Source organism: Dendropsophus ebraccatus, chromosome 11, assembly GCF_027789765.1.
Source record: "Dendropsophus ebraccatus isolate aDenEbr1 chromosome 11, aDenEbr1.pat, whole genome shotgun sequence".
NCBI classification, from domain to species: Eukaryota; Metazoa; Chordata; class Amphibia; order Anura; family Hylidae; genus Dendropsophus; species Dendropsophus ebraccatus.
The window spans coordinates 45,863,382-45,886,052 of NC_091464.1; the positions used below are offsets into that span (position 1 = coordinate 45,863,382).

The 22,671-nt window shown below is 45.7% G+C and overlaps 1 protein-coding gene across 3 annotated transcripts in view; it reads right to left on the reverse strand.

Annotated features, from left to right (window-relative positions):
- SGSM2 (small G protein signaling modulator 2) overlaps positions 1–22,283 on the reverse strand; it is a 237,801-nt gene extending 215,518 nt beyond the window's left edge. For 2 of the 3 annotated variants that reach the window (XM_069946266.1, XM_069946265.1), the window contains exon 1: positions 21,994–22,283. In XM_069946266.1, coding sequence (XP_069802367.1) covers positions 21,994–22,050 — 57 coding nt within the window. In that variant the 5' untranslated portion in view covers positions 22,051–22,283. The remainder of the gene's footprint in view (positions 1–21,993) is intronic. The other variant, XM_069946267.1, reaches the window with a different exon arrangement.
- Between the last annotated feature and the right edge of the window lie 388 nt (positions 22,284–22,671).

A 22,671-nucleotide genomic window follows, 5' to 3' on the forward strand; every position in this document is an offset into this window, starting at 1 on the left:
AGACTGGTGCAAACTGCCCACAGTAACCAATCACAGCTCCTCTTTCCTTTCAGCACTGCCTAAAGCTGAGCTGTGATTGGTTGCTGTGGGAAGTTTGCACCAGTCTAAATTTTACACCCTTTGATAAATCTCTCCCATAGTGTGAACCCATCCTAATGCTAAATATCTCTAGTTTTGTGACATTGCTTATAGCTTATTTATAAATTTATCCTAGGTTGTTTATATGGATGAAGGACATAATGCTTATAACATCTATAAAGAAAAAAAGAGCAGCACTCACCACTTCTTTTCATTTATTCCATAAACACTCTTGCAGGCACAAATGACAGCATGTGCAATCAGGTGAACCAGAGATAGCTGTTTCGCACTAAACACACCTCTCCAGACTCAGCCTTCACTGTTCACATCACTGCTTAAAGTGACACTGTCATGGTGCTTGTTCCAGTAAAAAGTGATCTTTTATCATCTGTGGATTGTGCTAGGTGGGCGGGGTTTTGTAGGTGCAGCGCCACTTAGCCCAGCCCACATCGCCACCGTAGCCCATCCATCTCTGCATAGGCTTTTTGGATGCCCCTTCTAATGACCGCTGAGGGGCGGGGCCTATGTGTAGAGAAGTCATAATGCAAAAAGGGGGTGACAGTGTCACTTTAAGTATCTTACCCTTTTAGTGACATTGGCAGCAATGTTTACAAAGTGAATATATGCAAACATTAATAAATATATACCATTAACTCTATTATGTTACAAAAAGACACTATAATCAAGTCTCTTATTAAACCTAGGTTTCCTTAAGTGTTAGTCTTTAAGATCAATCTGGCTTTTGCTTGCATCAGGATCTTACAGCTATCCCTTTCCTCAGACTATCTTCAAAAAAGGTAAGGCTGGGCTTACGCTACACTTTTGCAATCCGTTTTTTGCAAAAAACGGATAGAAAAAACAGATGCAAGTTTGTGCATCCGTTATGATTCGTTTTTCCATTGACTTCCGTTATATATATATAAAAAAAAAAAAAAAACGAATCAAAACGGATCAGTTTTTTTGATGGTCGACCTCATTTTTGTGTCCGTCAAAAAAAACGGATCCGTTTTTTATAATGGAAGTCAATGGAAAAATGGATCAAAACTGATGCACACAAATGTATCCGTTTTTTTCTATCCATTTTCCATCCTTTTTTGCAACAAAAAAAAACGGATTGCAAAAACGGATTGCGAAAACATAGCGTGAACCCAGCCTAGGTACCTTAGGATCGCCTGCATGCTCTTCCTGGATGTGTTGAATCAATCTAGGGGAACCTTCCACTGTTCTTAGAGATCGTACTTGTTTTCTAAACTTCACGTGAACTGAATGAATAGTGTTTCTTATATAGAATTGCCTAAATCTGCATAGAGTCACAGGGACTACATTTTTAGTTTAACAACAGATAAAATGTTTGATGACAATGTCTTTACATCTTATATTTACATTTTTAGATGGGACAAATTGGGGACACCGGGGATACCATCCACATAGGATAAATAGTACTGAAAAAGGCTTTATGGAGGAAGCTAGAGAATTACATTACAGATTTCTTTATAGGGCACAACAAAAAGTACGTAAATAAATCTTTAAAGGGAACTTTTCCCCCCGGCTGCTGGGGCAGAGCCCGCCCCAACCCCCAGTGAAGCCTCATATACTTACCCCTTCCATGAAGTCCCTCTCCTGGACATGGCCCTGCGTAAAGAAATCGCCTTTGGGAGCCATGCGTGCGTGTTATGCTAATTACCAGAGTAGTCTGGAGCAGTCATTTTCTATGAAAGTCGGACTCATCTCTGGTAATTAGCATAACGTGCATGCAGGGCTTCCGACGGCGATTTCTTGATGGGGGCCGTGTCCTGGAGAGGGACTTCATGGAAGGGGTAAGTATATGGGGCTCCACCAGGGGGTCAGATGGGCTCTGCCCCGGCAGCCAGGGTTAAAGGTTCGCTCTAAAGGGTTGAAACAGAAACAACATGTAAGGACAGATTATTAAAAAAAAAGAGATAAAATAAAGAAAACGATTCATAAACACTAGTCACTATTAAAGAAGTAAAATGTAAATATAGGCAGTATAGACATTGTCATCAAAGATTTTATCTGTAGTAGAAGTAACTATGTAGTCTATATGAGTCTATGCAGATGTGGGCAGTACTGTATAGAAAACTATTTGTCCAGTTCATGTGAGGTTTAGAAAACATATAAGATCCCTAAGAATGGAAGGAAACGTTCCCCTAGATTCATTCAAAACATTCACAAGAGCATGGAGGCGATCCTAATGTATTTACCTTTTTCTGAAATATATAGACAGACATAAGATCCTGATGCACACAGAAGCCAGATGAATCGTAACAATGAACGCTCATGGAAACCTAGGTTTAAATGAGAGACTTCATTATAGTGTCTTTTTTAACATAATGGTTAATAGTACACAGTTTTTAATTTTTGCACATATTTACTTAAGCAGAGATGTGAACAATGAAGGCTGAGTCTGGAGAAGCGCCTCTAGCACGAAACAGCTCTCACTGGTTTACCTGATTGCACATGCTGCCATTTGCACCTGTAGGAGCTTTTTAAGTTGTAATCGCACCTTATGGAATAAAAGAAACATTTGCAGTACTTTGTATCTTGTAATGTAACTGTGAAAATATCAGATGCTTACGATTCTTAATTTCAGGAAGAACCTGAGATTGTAGAGGCTCAAGCAAATTTCATGTGTGTAGAATTACGGGTCATCATAAAGTTTTGGTTTCTCCAGGGAAAGTCTGCAAAGGACATTCACACTGTCACAAACATTAGGTAAGAAGTGTCCTTTCTACAGCACTGTCAAAACCTGTTTTTCTGATTTCAAGACTGCTCATCTTCACCAATGAAGATGAAACCCTCAGTGGGCATCCCACAACCTCAATAGATGCAGCAAGAAGCTTGTGCCTCTGCCATCTCAACTTTTACCTGAAATCAAAAATAAACATAACAACAAACATAAACAAGATTTTAAGCTTTCTTATGGTACCAAATTCAACTGGAAGGAGACAAAGCCAGGAACTTCTCCGCTCCCCTCGATGACGGTTTATTTTTCTTACACTGATGTGACTAATGCCAATAATCCCTAGTGGTCTACGGTAACAATGAGGTTAATGTCAGTATTTCTGGTGGCCTAGCCCACTGGAGTAGTTAGACCACATTCACATGTCTGTAGGGCTGCCTATAGCCACGGACCCACAGCTATGGACAACATTACGGATGTGCATCCGTAGCTGTCCGCAATTGCACAGACCCAATCATAAGTAAATGGTGGTCTGAACCGCAATTACCATCATGGACCACCAACACCTATGGGAGTGTAAATGGGGCCATACAATTAAACTGTAGTCTGTCCGCAATTGCGGGTACTTGGAAAGAAATCGCAGACATGTGAACCTGGCCTTAATATTAGCACTTCTGCTCAAATAAAAAGTGATAAGGTTAATGCCAACCATCCTGGTGGTATAGGGTAGTAAACAGGTAATGTCAGTATACCCTGTGGTCATTTATCAGTGTTTCTATGCCAAGTACCCTTTACTCAAATAAAAGACAATGAAGTACCTAAAAATGCTATGATCATACCCTGCACTGCAACGTCTAAACAAAACACTAAGTCAATTCAAGTATCCCTTATAGATAGAGCAATACTCCCTGGAGTAAATGTACCACAGATTAAGAGTTTAGGCTAGTGACACAGCTAAATGGGATGTGTGCAATCTGAAAGGACTTTTTAAAAACCCAATGTAACATAATATAAATAGAGGCTATTGGAAAATCTACTCAAGGTATTATTGTAAGAGTCCACCATAAACCATAAACAGTCTTTTCTAAATACAAATGATATTGTCAGCAATATTTGTCATCACGTTTTGATGAAATAGTCAGTGCTGCAGAATGTCCTGGGTGACTATAACATTGTTACAGAGCTCATACACGTCACAATGATATCAGAGAAGTCACTGAACAAACAGATGTTGTTGACACATTGCTGCTAAAGAGCTTTCCTCTGAAATGAAAACTGCTATTAACAGATGCTCTGCAATATTATATGACAACACTAGAGCGGACGGCCGAGCAGTGTGCCCGGCCGAAACCAGTCTGTGCTCCACCAAGGGTGGACCTACTAAACGCTGCTTTATCTGCATATTTATATAGATTTGCATTAGGTATTGTTTTCATATATTTTCCTTTTCATTAGACACATAAGTGTAGTGTATGTTGGCAGGAGGAGACAATGATAGCAAAGGGCCCCTGTGCCAGAACTGTGTTGGGCCCTGCATGCAAAATACACATTGTACACATATCTGGTATCAACCACATCCACAAAATGTACAACAGGCAAACACAGCACATACAAGACAAGAGAAGCACACACAACAGACAAGTGTAACACACAAAACAGAGAAGAAAAGCACACACAACAGACAAGTGCAGCCCACACAACAGACAAGAGAAGCACACCTACAACAGACAAGTGTAACACACACAACAGACAAGTGCAGCACACACAACAGACAAGAGAAGCACACACAACAGACAAGTGCAGCACACACAACAGACAAGTGTGAGGCTGTATTCCACCGTTGCGTGTTCCTCACGGAACACGGACAAGGAATGCCTGTAACGGAGTCTCCCCCGCCCGACTGCATTTGTGATAAGATGCTGGGAGCTGGAGGAACTGTACTCATATGCGCCACGCTGTAATGACAGCACTGCGCGCCCTTGTTTCACTACAGTGCGGCGCTTATGAGTACAGTTCCCCCAGCTCCCAGCATCTTATCACAGATGCTGTCGGGCGGGGGAGACTCCGTTACAGGCATTCCTCGTCCGTGGGAATGTGGGAATACAGCCTTACACATACAACAGACAAGTGTAGCATACACAACAGACAGATCTATAGACAATCTATAAACTTGCGACGTAAGCACTTTAAATACACTAAAATGGATAGTTACCACATCACAAGGCTGACCTCTGGCACACAAGATAGGGATAATTTACTATTGTAAACGCCACATTTTTAAACTGTATAAAGTTTACACTTTATTGATTGGTATTGGTAAATCTGCCTCATCCACCATTATCTTTCCCTAATGGGCTGCAATCCACATGACAACCAGTAGGTGGCCAAACACAAATACAGCATAAACATCTCCTGATGGAGTTTTATGAAATTATTGAACACCTAAAGCTCTTTGCAGTATGCTGACCACCATGTTTTTGTGTGGAAAGTCAGTGGAAGTCAATGGAAAAACAGATCAAAACAGATCACACACAAATGCATCTGTTTTTTCATCCATTTTTCCATTAAACTAATTTGTTAAACAGACAGCAAAACTGCAGCCTAACATATAAACATAAATTACCAAGCAAAATACAAGTAACCACGGCTTCATCATTGCCCTACAAAAGCATAGGACATGTAGGTCTATGTATATGTGTTGTTATTTACTGACAACTGTACTTCATCTGGGTTAGCCATCTTGGGACACCAATTCTGGGCAATGGGGGAAGGTACGGAAAGACACTTCTGTATACTGTGCAGATTGTCAATAAAATCCACCTAAACCTCTACATTAATATTATTGCCACCACATTCATGCATTTAGAGTATATCAGGATTAAAGGAATGATAAACCTAAAGTCTTATCTTTCACTATGGAGATGAATACAATCTTTTTTCCCCCTTTTATCACATATTTCAGGCTGACTACAGCATTTTCTTTAATCCGATAGCTGATAAGATGTCAAAAAATTCTCTATCCCCATGAGTTCTACATTTCCTTGTATACATTATCTCTAGTTCCAAGAACATATCATTGCATTACATTAGCTGCTTTTTCATAAGCTGCACTTTGATAAGCTTTTTTTCTATGCTTCTGCCAAATTTGAAGCTGTATGTGAACAGTTAACAGGGACAGGGGACGCAAATAAATATGTCCTGTAATTATCATGTTTTAGAAGTTGGGATGAAGAAGGGATGAGGGATGAGGAAGATGGGATATAGAAGTCAGAATGAAAAATCTGCTGCGAGTATGTAAACCCTTACAAACTGACAGTATCGGGAATTGCAGAGGATTTTGCTGCGTCATCCTAGCGTTACATCCGCTGCGATCCGGTATGTTTGAACCCACCCTAAAGCAGAAATCTACAATTGCATAATGAGGCCAAGGCCTAGATAGTGTAAATAATCTTTATCCATAGTCTAAAAGATCAAAGGCTTTTTCTGCTCAAAATAAACTTTTAATATATTGATTCCCCCTGGGGAAAATATAACAAACAGCCTATTCTCATCGTTCCGTGCTCCCCTGTGTCCTCCTACGTCATCTCCGGACCCGGCTGAATGATCCCACCTCCACTTCCAAAAGCGACTCCTCTGGGGGTGACAAACCACTCAACCAGTCCGTCTCGGAAGCCATCAAATGTTGAATGGTGGGTTGCCATCACACGGCACCCCAAATAATCAGCTCATCAGCGTGACTGCAGTGCCAGAAATAGTGTACAGGAGCTGGGAGAGTTGGCTCTATACACTACTTGTTGTGGCAGTGCTGAGTAACTGCAGAGAAGCTTCCGATGTGAATGGCCTATGGACAGTACATCAATAGTTTTTGTCAAAAAACCTCTTTAAAATTAGGCCTAATGGTTAGACTAAAAACTGCTGAATTTCAAAATTATTTTATTATATATAAACACATTTTAACATAAATATTACATTTAAACAACTGGTCATTTTCTGATGACACATTCGCTAAAGGCGACAAAATGACAAATTAAACAAATAACAAAAAGTAAAAAGAAAGAAGGATGGCTTACTATGGCTTACTAGAGAGATAGATGCTGTAGTAAAAGAAATTCAGTATAAATATAACAGGCATAAAGAAATCTAACTAAAACTGGAAAAAAAAACAACATTATTACTGCCGATAAACCATCAAAGCAGGAAAAGAGCCAAACCTGGCAAGAACCAGAATTAAACATTTTTCAGGTACAACGAAGATAATTTATGGAGTGACAGAGTTGAAACAAATGTTTTCGAAGGGAACTTGGGCTTTAAGGTTTAATAACGCAGTCCCGATGGTGTTCCATGCTCCTGATAATTGGACTAGGCCAATGTTGTCTCCAACCAAAAGCAGGCTAGTAGAGAACAAGCTAGTAAGAAGTTGACTTAAAAGGGTGACGGTGTACCGCCATAAAAAAGTGACATGTCACTTCTTCCTATGTGTTACTGCCCTGAAGGTTCCATGAAAATCAATAAAATCAATAGAAGCTTACAGACAGCCCCTCCCCCCATACGGTCCTGATGCGGCAGGGGGAAAGATGGGGAGCAGCACATAGGCAGGGTATGAATAGAGGCTTGAAATTCAGAGTGTTTTTCACAAGAGTAATACAATACAGCTAAGAAAAGTGTTGAAAGATGCCTTAAGAAATGTGAAGCATGCACAGAGAAAACCTACATAATCATTCTGCTGGCAGGAATAATGCAATTATATATTCTCCACTCTAGATTCGTGACTGTATATGATGTGAGGCCCACATTAATATGAGCCCTTGTTACACTCTGCCGCCTACATGAATGGCTTCGTCCTCACATCAAAGGTTCAGGTAGATAACCAGCAATTCCTCTGTGCATCGTACTTCAGCTCTCCTACACCACCAGCTCTTACAATTACCGTGCTGTCAGCCTAATGTAGCTCTCTAATATTTTACCATCAGGGAGACTTTCTACTAGTATCTCATGTACCTAAAGTACCTGGAATATTGAGAGAAAGACAACAACCAAAGACATGCAATGATCAATGAATGTAGCCTTAAGCAAGACAGTTTTGGAAACAACTAATAATCGGTGATACTGACTGTATAGTCTGGAGGAAAAAAGGGAAAGGGGAACATGATCGAAACCTTTATATACGTTAAAGGGCGAAAGACAGTTCAGGAGGGAAGATACTGAACAGAAAAACAATGAGGCACAATCTTAGGTTAGTTGGGGAAAACAACAAGAGCAACATGAGCAAATATTATTTTACTGAAATAGAAGTAGATACCTGGAATAAACTCCCAGCAGATGTGGTTGGTAAATCTACAATAACTGACCATAAACCTGCCTGGGAGGAGCATATATATATATATATATAAATATATATATATATATATATATATACATCCCAATATAATATATAAGAGAATATATTAGAAGGATATAAGAAAATAAGGGCAGACTAGATGGACCAGGAGGGCTTCCCCCCCCCGGTGCAGCCCCGGAGAACTTACCCTTTGCTGCAAGTCCCGCTCCGGGACGCGGTCCACGGAAGGAGATATCGGCGAGCGCTGCTGTATGCAAATTACATGAGATGAGTCCGATGCCCATAGAGAATGTCTTGAGCCGTCATTCTCTATGGGCGTCAGATTCATCTCTCGAGCGCGCGCGTCTGCCGACAACGATATCTCCGTCCTGAGACCAGTTCCAGGTGCGGGACTTGCAGCAAAGGGTAAGTATTCGGGCTGCACCGGGGGGTCGGGTGGGCTCAGCAAGGAATGCCGGGTGACAGGTTCCCTCAAAATTCAGCAAGAATTTATAATCACGCATAAACATTAAAACATGGAATACAAAGAGTTTATCAGTGTCAACAACCTTAATTAAACATTCAGATTTTGGCCCCATTGAGACCCTTTTGTCTTTGGGGCCAGCCATTTGTGCTGGCTATTTAGAAACACAACCCTATTAGGGTACTTTTACACATGGTGGCTACAAAATACGCAACATTTCTACATGTAATTCCAGTGGTAATTCTGCACCAAATTGTGCAGATTTTTCTAGGAAATCTTGTATTGCTCCAAAACTCAGCATGTAGTTACAGAAGATAAGTACAAAGAAGTACATTGGAGGTGCAATTGTACTGAAATTCCAGGACGTCTTGGAGCTGAGCGGCAATCATAGTCTCCCACCTTAGAGATGATAGGAGTCGTAGTGGTGAAGATAAAAACTTATTTTATTTACAGATAAGTACATGTGTGGTCTTATTTAACACTGGGTTTTGCAACAAGAGGGCATAATCTGCTTTACTTACTGCCCAATAAAAAGGACTCTCAGAGGCTACTTTTGGATGGTGTAACTCTAGGTGTTGACTGTTTGACATGTCTCTATGAAACACCTCAGTAGACAGACTTTGAAAAGTGGTGCATCATTGGACTAAGAGAAGCGGGATGGTCGTTTTCTAGGCCATTCTGACCAAGCCGTTAGGGGGCTCTGGGACAGTGGTTACGCAAGGGCATACAAACATAGTGAATAGGCTCAAATAGATCACCAGTAGAGAGGAGGATCATTTGATCCGCTGACAAACATTAAAAAAACTCTCATTTTTTTTGTCTACATCTTCAGACAGACAGCACCATCACTACAAACCCCTGTCTCTGTGTGGACCATTTTCAGGCACTTAGCATAAAGAAATCTGGTGTCATGGCATAAATTTGTGTCCTACCATTAACAAACAGCCACTGTCACCCTTGTTTAGAGCAGACTGAAACTATATATCTTTAGCGTCAAATCAGGTTCTATTTGGGGTTTGGCGATGTTGGGGTTCAAGTATGGACGCCTTGTGGTCATCGGTTCGTTCCTGCCGTTGTTGTGGAACAATACCCTGCCCCTGTTTTTTTTTAGCTTATGGGTGCCTTTACACACACCGGATCAGCAGCAGATTTAATGCTGCAAATTCGCAGCAAAATTCGCTGCGGATCCATTGCCAGTTCATCCCTATGAGAATAAATATTGACATCCTGCTGTGAGTATGTATGTTAACCCCCCCCCGCGCTGGCCGGAGCATACATCACCTCCTCCCAGCGCCGGTTTGCTTCAGGGGTTTGTGGCTGTAACGCCTGGAGTAGTGGATTTACTGGACCGTCACTAGCGATGGCACTAACCTCACCAGGGAGCAGAGTCTAAGGGGTCGCTGGTTTTCACCAGAGCCCGCCGCAAGGCGGGATGGACTTGCTGCGGCAGGCGACCCCCAGGTTGCTACCCCTGGCTTGGTTGCTAGTGACGGCAGGCGAGGCGTGGCAGGAGCAGTAGGCAGGAGGCACTGCCCCTTTAAATCTGAGACAGCCGGCGCGTGCGCGCCCTAGGAGGCGGGGACGCGCGTGCGCCCTAGGAGGCGGGGACGCGCGCGCCGGCCGGCACAGTGACGGGCAGGAACGAGGCAAGGTGAGGCGCCCCCCTGGGCTGAAGTAGCCGCAGCCCCGTGTCCCTGTCTGTGGACCCCGGCTGCTGCGGAACTGGGTGAGGAGTCACGGCGGCGGTCCAGAGCGCGGGACGCCGCCGTGGCCCTAACAGTACCCCCCCCTTTGGCCTCCCCCTCTTTCTAGTCTGCAAGAATCCCTTGATGAGATCCCGATCCAAGATATTAGATTCCGGTTCCCAGGATCTCTCTTCAGTACCAAAACCTCTCCAGTCCACTAGGAATAAACGTCTTCCTCTGACAGTTTTCATTGCTAAGATGTCTTCAACAATGTATACGTCGTCAGAGACGGCTTGTGGAGTGGAGGACGAAGCTTTACTGGAGAATCGGTTGAGGACCACCGGCTTCAAGAGGGAGACATGGAAGGCGTTCGGGATTCGCATAGTAGGGGGTAGACGGAGTTTGTAGGTGACTGGGTTAATGCGTTTTAGCACTGAGAAAGGACCAAGAAATCGAGGACCCAACTTGTAGCTGGGAATCTTGAGACGGATATACTTGGCCGAGAGCCAGACTTTGTCACCTGGGAGAAAGTTTGTGGCAGGTCTCCTCTTCTTATCGGCCTGATCCTTCATGCGGTCAGAGGCTTTGAGTAAGGACTGTCGAGTCTGTTCACAGATCGACTGAAGGTCAGAGATCAATTCTTCCACGGCAGGAACCTCAGATGATGGAGAGAGAGGCTGAGGAGGACGAGCGTGATGCCCGTAGACCACATAGAAAGGAGACTTGCCCGTGGAACTCGAGTCCAGATGGTTATAAGAGAACTCTGCCCATGGAAGTAGATTGGACCAGTTGTCTTGGCGGCTGGAAACAAAATGAAGTAGGTAGTTGCCCAGGATCTGACTCTCTCCACTTGCCCGTTGGCCTGGGGATGATAGGCAGATGAGAAGTCCAGCTTCACTTGGAGCTGCGAGCAGAGGGCACGCCAAAACTTGGAGACAAATTGAGAGCCTCGGTCGGACACAATGTGAAGAGGAAGTCCATGTAGGCGGAAGATGTGTCGGAAGAACAACTGGGCCAGACGGGGAGCAGAGGGTAGTCCAGGAAGAGCCACGAAGTGAGACATTTTAGAGAAGCAGTCAGTCACCACCCAAATGACTGTATTGCCCGCGGATGGAGGTAGGTCAGTGATGAAGTCCATCCCTATGTGGTGCCAGGGACGGTCCGGGACTGGCAAGGGCAAAAGTAGGCCGGCAGGTCTTTGACGGGGTGACTTGTTCTTGGCACAGACTGCGCAGGAAGCCACAAAGTCCTTGACATCCTGAAGGAGATTGGGCCACCAATAGTGACGGGAGATCAATTGCCCGGTCTTTTGAGCTCCCGGATGCCCGGCCACCAAAGAGGAATGACCCCACTTCAAGATGCGTTTTCGGAGTGCGGGGCGCACATAAGTCTTACCGGGAGGCAGTCTCTGCAGAGTAGAAGTGGCAACGGGTACTAGGCGATCGGGAGGTATTATGTGACAGGGGGATTCCTCTTGTCCCATGACATCGGATGCTCGGGATAATGCATCGGCTTTTACATTCTTCTCGGCTGGACGGAAATGAATAGTAAAGTTGAAACGTGAGAAGAGAGACCACCTGGCCTGCCGGGGATTGAGACGTTGAGCCGATTGGAGGTAGAGGAGGTTCTTGTGGTCCGTGTAGATGTTAACAGAATGTCTAGCCCCCTCTAGGAGATGACGCCACTCCTCCAGTGCCAACTTAATTGCCACGAGTTCACGGTCTCCAATCGTATAGTTTCTCTCGGCCGGGGAGAAAGTCTTAGAAAAGAACCCGCAGGTTCTGGTCTTGCCTGATGTGTCCCTTTGCGAGAGGATGGCTCCTGCGCCCACAGAAGATGCATCGACTTCAAGAGAAAACGGCTTGGTGACATCTGGACGGACTAGAGCAGGAGCAGAGGCAAAGGCTGACTTTAGGCTATTGAAGGCTTGTTTGGCCTTTGGAGGCCAACGTCTGGGATCCGCCTTCTTCTTGGTGAGAGCCACTATAGGTGCGATCAGGGTAGAGAAGTGAGGGATGAACTGCCGATAGTAGTTGGCAAATCCAAGGAAACGTTGGATAGCTCTAAGTCCCACAGGACGTGGCCACTGGAGAACAGCTGAGAGCTTAGCTGGATCCATCTGTAGGCCCTGGTCGGAGACAAAGTATCCAAGAAACGGCAGGCTGCGTTGATGGAAAACGCACTTCTCCAGGTTGGCATACAAATGGTTGGCCCGTAGTCTTCGTAGAACCTGCCGTACATGGGACACATGGGTCTGCTGGTCGTGGGAGAAGACCATGATGTCGTCAAGATAGACAATGAAGCAGACATAGAGGAGGTCACGGAATATATCATTCACGAATTCCTGGAAGACCGCTGGGGCGTTGCATAGGCCGAATGGCATGACCAGATATTCGTAGTGCCCATCTCTGGTGTTGAAAGCGGTCTTCCATTCGTCTCCTTCACGAATACGGATCAAATTATACGCTCCCCTGAGATCCAGCTTGGAGAAGATCCTGGCTCCACGGAGACGGTCGAATAGTTCGGGGATTAGTGGAAGAGGATAGCAGTTCTTGACAGTCACCTTATTTAAGCCCCGGTAGTCTATGCATGGGCGGAGAGAACCGTCCTTCTTCTGCACAAAGAAAAATCCAGCGCCAGCGGGAGACGTGGATTTGCGGATGAAGCCCTTCTGTAAGTTCTCCCGGATGTAGGAGGACATGGCTTCAGTCTCGGGCACGGAGAGAGAGTACACTCGACCACGTGGAGGAGAAGTTCCAGGAAGAAGGTCTATGGGGCAGTCATAGGGCCGATGAGGTGGTAGAGAGTCCGCCTCCTTGGCCGAGAAGACATCAACGAAGTCTCGATATACTGCCAGTAGGCCAGGTAGAGGCTTGACGGAGTCAGGTGACGTCATAGAGCATTTGGGCTGAGGAAGCTTCAGACAGCGGTTAGGACAGTCCAGACCCCAACTGAGAACCTCCCCGGTTCTCCAGTCTAGCCTAGGGGTATGTAATTGCAGCCAAGGTAGACCCAGCAAGATGTCGGAAGAAGAATGGCGCAAGACGTAGAAGGAGATCTTCTCCTGATGCAAGGCGCCTACCTGGAGGACTAGAGGTGTCGTCTGGTAGTGTACAGCTTCAGTAAGAGTCTCGCCCGTGACCGAGGAGATAGTCATGGATCGGGCTAGCTGGATCACAGGTAGCCGCCATCTTTGGACCAATGTGGCTGCAATGAAACTGCCTGCAGACCCAGAGTCGATGAAGGCAGTAGTCTGGTGCGTTTGTCCTGAGGGTGTCTGGATGGAGACTGGCAGAGACAACCTTGGAGAGGTAGCATTCAAACCTAGGGAGGCCTCTCCTACCGGACCTAGGTGCGAGCATTTCCCGGACGCTGAGGATGTTGGGGACATCTTTGCCGGAAGTGATCAGAGCCACCGCAATAGAGACAAAGATTCAGCTCCAGTCGGCGAGCTCTCTCATCAGAGGTCAGGAGAGCTCGTTCTACCTGCATCGGAACCTCAGGAGTTAAGGGTACTGGCGTGACTGGATTCTGGAAAGCAGGTGCCAGCCGGTGATGGCGCAAGGCAGGCTTAGTCGCTGTTCTTGCCGAACCTCCTCCTCTCTCTCGGTAAACCGGTTGTCGACTCTGGTAGCCAGTAAGATAAGATCGTTCAAGGAGGTAGGAAGATCTCGGGCGGAGAGCACGTCTTTTACCCGACTGGATAGGCCCTTCTTGAAGGTGGCTATTAGAGCTGCCTCATTCCAGTCCAATTCTGCTGCCAGGGTGCGGAACTGGATGGCGTAGTCGCCAACGGTGGAACTGCCCTGAGAGAGATTGAGAAGAGCTGTCTCAGCCGAAGACGCACGGGCAGGTTCCTCAAAGACGGAGCGGAACTCGGCCAGAATGGTTCGGAGATTAGCAGCAGCAGGGTCATCTCGGTCCCAGAGAGGCGTGGCCCAAGCCAGAGCTCTACCCTTCAGTAGGCTGATGATGAAAGCCACTTTAGAGCGCTCGGTGGAAAACTGACTACTTAAAAGTTCAATGTGCATGGTGCATTGAGTCAGGAATCCTCTGCACAACTTGGGATCACCTTCGTATTTACTCGGGAGAGCCAGTCGGAGTCTCGAAGGAGCTGCAGGAGGTGGAGAGCGCTGGGCTGTAGTATGCTGCTGTAAGGCGGCGGTCAGTTGCTGAATCTGCTGCGACTGTTGCTGGATCTGCTGCGCCTGCTGGGCGACCACTCGGGCTACGTCACGGATATCAGGCACCTCGCCGGGATCCATGGTTGGAGCCTACTGTAACGCCTGGAGTAGTGGATCCACTGGACCGTCACTAGCGATGGCACTAACCTCACCAGGGAGCGGAGTCTAAGGGGCCGCTGGTTTTCACCAGAGCCTGCCGCAAGGCGGGACGGACTTGCTGCGGCAGGCGACCCCCAGGTCGCTACCCCTGGCTTGGTTGCTAGTGACGGCAGGCGAGGCGTGGCAGGAGCAGTAGGCAGGAGATAGTGCAGGCAGAGGTCTGTAGGCATGATCGCAGGTGGCGGACAGGACTCAGGAACAATGGGAAGACAGCGGGCAAGGACTAGGGACAAGAACTGCGGACAGGAACTGGGAACAAGGACTGAGGTCAGGAACAACAGGGAGCTGGGCCAAACACTATGGGAAGCATGTAGAGGCTCCAACACCTGGGAGGGGGCAGGGCTGGAACTTATAGGGGAGTGATAGACACTAAACCAATTAGGAGCGCACTGCCCCTTTAAATCTGAGACAGCCGGCGCGCGCGCAACCTAGGAGGCGGGGACGCGTGCGCCGGCCGGCACAGTGACGGGCAGGAACGAGGCAAGGTGAGGCGCCCCCCTGGGCTGAAGTAGCCGCAGCGCCGGGTCCCTGTCTGTGGGTGTAGCAGAGGTTTTTTTATTTGTATACTTTGCTATGAAGCAAGCTCAGGAGCTGAATTCGCTTTATAGCAGCCGTCCCCTCACCGCAATGAGGAGCAGCAGCGACTGGGCTGCCACCCACCATTAACCATTAAGCCACTCCTGTCACTGATTGAGTATGACTGCAGGGGTCCTGATCTGTTTTCTTCACTGCAAGAGGTAAAATACTTACCCCCATGTGGCCTGATCATCGATTTTCTTCTACAGTTTGCCTCAGAAAAACTTTATGAGAAGGGCGCAGATAACACTGATCAATGCTATGTAATAGCATTGAACAGTATAAACAGTCTAAAGACTGCATGTAATAGTCCCATAGGGGGACTTAAAAGATTGTTAAAAAAAAGTAAAAAATGTTTTTAAAACTATGCCAAAGCCCCTGCCCCAATAAAAGTTTAAAGGACAACTCTGCCAAAAAAAAAAGAAACTCTGGCAATTAAAACACATTACAACGATTGTGTTTTAATCACCATTCAACCCCCCTTCCTTCTCTAGCCATCCCCCAGAAGTATAGCAGATCAATACTTACCTGATCCCTGTAGACCATTGGTTCTTTTGCCGCCGCTATCTTGTGTTGATGTCGTCATTCATAGAGGGAAGCTGGCCTAACTTCCATCCCTCAGTTAGGGAGCCCCCCTCGTCTAAGGAAAGCTCTCAGCCATCTCACAACTGGAGCTTGGGGGGCCACAAACTGTGGGAATTTTTAACAGTGACAGACTCAGGAGTCATGGTAAGTATGAAACTTATGATTGTGAGCTGGAGTAGTCTTTTAAATCAATTCCCTTTACTATTTTACAAAGACAATCAAATAAACGAACATATTTGGTATTGTAGTGGGCACAATAATCCACATGGTCAATAGGGTAAACAAAAAGAGAAAAAAACGTCAGGATTATTTTTTTTGTCACATTATCAGAAAAAATAATAATAATAAAAACACGATCAAAAAGTGCCATCTAAACCATTATGATACCCAATAAATACTATAGATCATGGCGCTAAAAAGTTAGCCCCTAAACAGCCCCATAGGTGAAACCAAATTAAAACTAGTAAAATATTAAAAAAGCTATGTAAACGTGGCTATCATTGTATTCGGCCTGACCCAAGGAATAAATAGAACATCTCAGTTTTACCATAAAGTGCACTGCTTAAATACAGAACCATGGAAACACGGAAAATTAGTTGTTGTTTTTCCAATTTCACCTAATAAATTGTTTTTTGGGGGTTTCTTTATAATTTTTATGGTACATTGAACTCTTTAAAAAGTACAACTATTCCTGGGGAGAAAAACGAAAACACAAAAATTAAGATTGGCCCAGTGCTCAAGGCCATTTTAGGCTAAATCCTTAAGGGGTTAAGAAACATGAGCCTTGTAATAGATTTGATGTAAATCACACCACAGCTGAGCCCTGCTGGTACCAAGAAATAGACAAGAGGGTGTCTTGCTGGACCCTCACATACAGCATGACTGCCCCCATATAACAAATTGGTATTTACTCCTACCACAAATGTCTATATTTCTGCAATATTGCAGCTCTGTCTGCAGTCCTCGAAGGGACACAGTTGCCGACAATTTAGGACGTCACACAAGGCATTTTAAGGATAACTACATTTAATCTTCACAGTTACCAGAAAGAAACGAATCCTGGTACTGCAACCATATTCCACCATCTGGCCACCTGCGAGAACGGCAATTACATTAAACAGGAGATAAGAGAACTGGAGTCAGACGCTACACTATAAAGTCTTTCCTGAAATGGAGCGCTCTGTTTTCTGAAAACGATTATTAGTGCGTAACTGCAAATCTCAGGAACAGCAAGAGGCCCAGACCCCAGCATACAGGAGTACATGAAACAAACGGACAATATGTCTTATCCCTCGGAAAACAAGTCAATGATCAATATTGTGATCAGGATGACATATGCATTCACATAATACAAAGCACAATAAGTTATAACTGTACTGACTAGTGAAACCTAGTCTTCCCCATAGCCGAAGGAATCATTTTAAGTGATGGTTTATATATAAATATTGAGAAACTGAGCAAAGACCCATAACAATATACAACTATTATTATCTTTCTCAGTAGTTGTAACATATCAATAATAACATCACAGAGAGGCCAGGGCAGAAAGGAGACTGCTGTTTATAGCATCCTGTATACTACCTATGGAGTAGCATACACAGGTTGTCCTATACCAGGGGTCCTCAACTGGCGGACCCCGGTCCGTACCCGTACCGTGGAGGCCAGCTGTCCGGACCCCTTGTCAGACCTCCTAACCGCCCCGGATCCGGTCCGTCCTGGGACTGCCCCCATGTGTCCCGCTCCCCACCGCAATGCCTCCCGCCCCATAGGCGTACTGTCCTTAGATTTCAGTACGCCTGTGGGGCTGGGGGCAGTGTCGGTCTGGCCCTCGGCTGATACGCGCTCTCTGGGGATGTCCCGGGGATTCTTCAGCAGAGCGTGCACCAAAGACCTCAGTGTACGCCACCGGCCTGTACTTCCCTGAAGTTCAGGCCAGCAGCATACACTGAGGTCACTGGTGCGCGCTCTGCTGGGGAATCCCCGGGATGTCCCCAGAGAGCGCGTATCAGCCAAGGGCTGGGCCGACAAGAGAAGAAAAGAAGAAGACAGCCGCAGCGGGGAGCGAGGTGCTAGGTGAGTTGTGGTTTGTTTGTTTTTTTTTGTCTGGGGGCCATCTAAAAGGGGAGAGCGCACAGGGGGGCTATATAGTACAGCGGGAGAGTGCACATGGGGGCTATATACTACTGGGGGGAGCTCACAGGGGGCTATATACTACAGGGGGAGAGCGCACAGGCGGGCTATATACTACTGGGGGGCTATATACTATTGGGGGAGCGCACAGGGGGGCTATATACTACTGGCGGGCTATATACTACTGGGGGAGCGCACAGGGCGGCTATATACTACTGGGGGGAGCTCACAGGGGGCTATATACTACAGGGGGAGACCGAACAGGGGGGCTATATATTACTGGGGGGGCGCACAGGGGGGCTCTATACTACTGGGGGAGCTCACGGGGGGCTATATACTACAGGGGGAGAGCACACAGGGGGGCTATATACTACAGGGGGAGAGTGCACAGGTGGGGCTATATACTACTGGGGGGAGCTCACAGGGGGCTATATACTACTGTGGGACAGAGCACAGGGGGGCTATATACTACTGGGGGAGCAACAGGGGGCTATATACTACTGGGGGAGAGCGCAAAGGGGGGGCTATATACTACTGGGGGAGCAACAGGGGGCTATATACTACTGGGGGAGAGCACACAGGGGGCTATACACTAATGGGGAAGCAACAGGGGGGGCTATATACTACCAGGGCAGTCACCCCCTTTGTACCTAATATCAAAGGGCTGGTGAGAGAGAAAAAATGCCAGTTTTCCCCCTAATAAGCAGCAATTCTGTATGTAAATAGTTGAATGTTTGTGAAAAGTAACAAAACACGTTTCCTACTGATGTTCAGCTCGGACCTTCACCTGACAATAGACCCCGGTAAGCGGACCCTCACTAAAAGTTGTTGAGTATCCCTGTCCTATACTGTGTTCCTTGTAGACTCCCTGCTTTATTATCATGATGCCCCTGCTTGTAAAAGGAATGATACAAGTAGCAAGTATATAGTATGTCCTCCTATTTTACACTCCTAGTATAGATTTAATGCAGGCGACTAGTTACTTTAAATACTGATCTTTTCAATAAAGTAATATAATATTATTCATCACAACAAGATACGTGTTATGTATAGATGACACATGACGTACATAAATACTATACATCTGCTTGATGCATTAGATTCTACTGAACATATAATAAAGTTTTACAAAAACTTCTAAACCTGGAGAATCATAAAATATAAGCAAAAGTTTATATATATATATTCATGTATCATTTTATAAGAAGCAAATACTAATACTATACTATGATGTTTCAGACATATCTCAACCACAAATTGCTCACATTTTGTACCCAACACATTGACCAAATAGTTTACTTCAAAGTTGTAGTATGCAAAATCATCATTCTTACCTTTCCTCATAAATATTAACTGTAGTGGCAGCATTTTCATATATAATACTGTTCGGGCTAGGATAAAGTAGAAGAAAAAACACTCATACTCACCTTCCCTGACTCACCTTCTCTGACAGTGTCAGTCCCAGCTGTCAGCACTTACTTGTGTCAGTTATTTGGCCAATCACTGGTACAGTGGTGTCCCGTCTTAGACAGTAATTGGCTGAGAAAACAGTTTCCTATTTCGGCCCTGACACAAAGTGCTGAAAAGTTAGGACCAACGCCGTCAGAACTGTGGCAACAGGGGATCAGGGAAGGCCAGCATCACAACTCTCTTTTATCCCAACCTGAGCAGAATTACACATACAAAATAGTCTCTAGAATATCCTTTCAGGGGTGGTTTACAATAAGGGAAGCTTATTACCAATCAACAGGAAGAATGAAAGGTGTCCAGTCAATAGTGGTCACACCACTGGGATCCCCACAAGAGTAGGGGTACTAAGTTTTAGCTATCTTCAGCAGTCATATAGCTGTGGGTAACTGATAAGCAGTCATAAAACCTGTGGGTAACTGATAAGTTGTCATTATGGCAAAACCCTTGTTATGGGGTTGATTGTGGGAAAACTGTGATCCTGGAATAACCTGTCTTTGCAGACAGCATTACAATCTTTTTCTATGGGGCTTCCAAGCATTGCCAAGTGCCGAGATCAGCAATGTTTAAACTTCTCGACTAATGCTTGGGACTGCCAGATTCCGCCGTCCGCCTGAAGAAGCAGTGGAGATGCGCGCGTCTGGCAGAGTCCGTGAGCTGCAGAATCCGCAACAGTTGTTCCGTCGGGATTCTGTAGTGTGCACATACCCAAAGCCAGGAACAGACTATAATCGGGGACTAGGTCATAAAGGAAAGACTGAGATTTCTCCTCTTCTCAAATCCATCCCTGGCTTTGGCTTCAATGGGCAGAGTTATTATTAGGGTCCTAAATTTAGACTACCCTGTTTCCCCGAAAATAAGACATCCTCTGAAAATAAGGCACAGTGGAGGATTTACAGGATAACTTAAAATAAGGCATCCCCCAAATGTAAGACCCCCGCCGCCACTAGGGTTATGCTGGTTTGTGATGACAACTACTATACAAAATATAATAAATGTTCATTTTTTTATTTTTTTTGTTCAACAATAAGTCTGAATTCTTCTTCATGGAAAAATGAAACATCCCCTGAAAATAAGACTTGGGAGCAACAATTAATATAAGACAATAAGCCTTATTTTCGGGGGAAACACGGTAGATAAACTGGATAAGAAGTTTAATTCAAGAGCGAACACTGTTTGATACATCTGATGCCTCTTGATAGACATGTTAGATACTTTTCCTTCTGGCTGGATTACGTATAACTAATATTTAGCATTAAAGCAATAGTGCCCCCCACAAATAAATGATATGACCCCCACATGGCCACGCCCCTTATTCTACACTCTTTCTAACAATGTCTATAGAGGTGTAAAAAGTGACAAAAACTTTATGGCAGGGCATGTAGTTTTTGGTGCAATCAGTGCTGGAAATCTGGTGTGAATATATGTGCGTGTGTGTGTGTGTGCGTGTGTGTGTCTGAGTGTGTCTGTGTCTGTGTGTCTGTGTGTGTGTCTATGTGTGTGTCTGTGTTTGTGTGTCTGTGTGTATAGACATTGTAGGTATAGTGATGACTGACTTCACGGACACCATACACAGTGCAACGATTCTTGTACAATTTACAGCTGTGATGTCAGTCCGGTAGTGTTACACGATCCTACAGGTCTTGCATTATTTTCTATGAGAATTTCCCATTTTAACCCCATAATGACAGGAGCAACCACACAGGACGATTGCGTCCCCATAGCCAGTGCCACCTCCGATCGCTGTGGCACTTCTCCCTCTAAGATGTGGCACTTCTCCTTCTAAGATATGGCACTTCTCCCTCTAAGATATGACACTTCTCCCTCTAAGATGTGGCACTTCTCCCTCTAAGATGTGGCACTTCTCCCTCTAAGATATGGCACTTCTCCCTCTAAGATGTGACACTTCTCCCTCTAAGATGTGGCACTTCTCCCTCTAAGATGTGGCACTTGTTCCTCTAAGATATGGCACTTCTCCCTCGAAGATATGGCACTTCTCCCTCTAAGATATGGCACTTCTCCCTCTAAGATGTGACACTTCTCCCTCTAAGATATGGCACTTCTCCCTCTAAGATGTGACACTTCTCCCTCTAAGATATGGCACTTCTCCCTCTAAGATGTGACACTTCTCCCTCTAAGATATGGCACTTCTCCCTCTAAGATATGGCACTTCTCCCTCTAAGATGTGGCACTTGTTCCTCTAAGATGTGACACTTCTCCCTCTAAGATGTGGCACTTGTTCCTCTAAGATGTGGCACTTCTCCCTCTAAGATATGGCACTTCTCCCTCTAAGATGTGGCACTTCTCCCTCTAAGATGTGGCACTTGTTCCTCTAAGATGTGGCACTTCTCCCTCTAAGATATGGCACTTCTCCCTCTAAGATGTGACACTTCTCCCTCTAAGATGTGGCACTTGTTCCTGGCAGCCTGGCAGCGGCACCCCCATGTTCTGGGCAGACATGGATGCAATGACATGCACAGACAATGACCACCATGCACACGCCTGGCACTGTACACACATGCACCATCCATATGGACCTACTAAGTGGTATGAGAAGAAGAGTGTGATAAGGTGATGGGGGTCATGTATGTGCGGTAACACACGTGTGTGCACACAGCCCTAGGTACCTCTTTCTTGACGTTCCATAGCAGCTTCTCTTTGGTGCTGTCATCTGAGCAGCTCATGGTGCAGGAACAGGTGGGAGGTGAGTGATGGGGAGAATACGCTGCCTTATCCCGCCAGCAAGCAGCAGTGCCCCCCCAGAGGACGGATTCGGGGTGCCCGGGTCTCCGGCTCTGAGCTGCGGGTGATGTGGTGCTCCTCACACTGATGCTCCCCCTACTGCTGCTGATGCTGTCATTCTCCAGAACGGGCTGTGACGTCACAAGGTCGCCAGCCCCTCCCTCCGCCGCTGGTGGCGCCGCCTCCTGTAATAAGCAGCTATGAATATGAGGATTGACCGCGTCTCTGTGGTCTCCATGACAACCGGCCAATAAAGGGCGGGAGGGGAAGGAGGAGGAGGAGGAGGTATACCCGATGTGAGAGAGAGGAGACTTCTCACAGGGGAGCCTGTAATAATGGAGTCATTACATGGCCAAGGGCTCGCACCTCTACTGAGCCCATAGTATATGATAACAGGCAGAGCACTATATAAATATATATGTGTGTGTATATATATATGTATATATACACACACACACACACACACATATATAACGAGCTCCTCACAGTATCTATTATGGAGGTGGAGGGTCTCAGCTAGACGTGTGGTGATCATGGGGGCAGGGAATATAATGGTTTTCCAG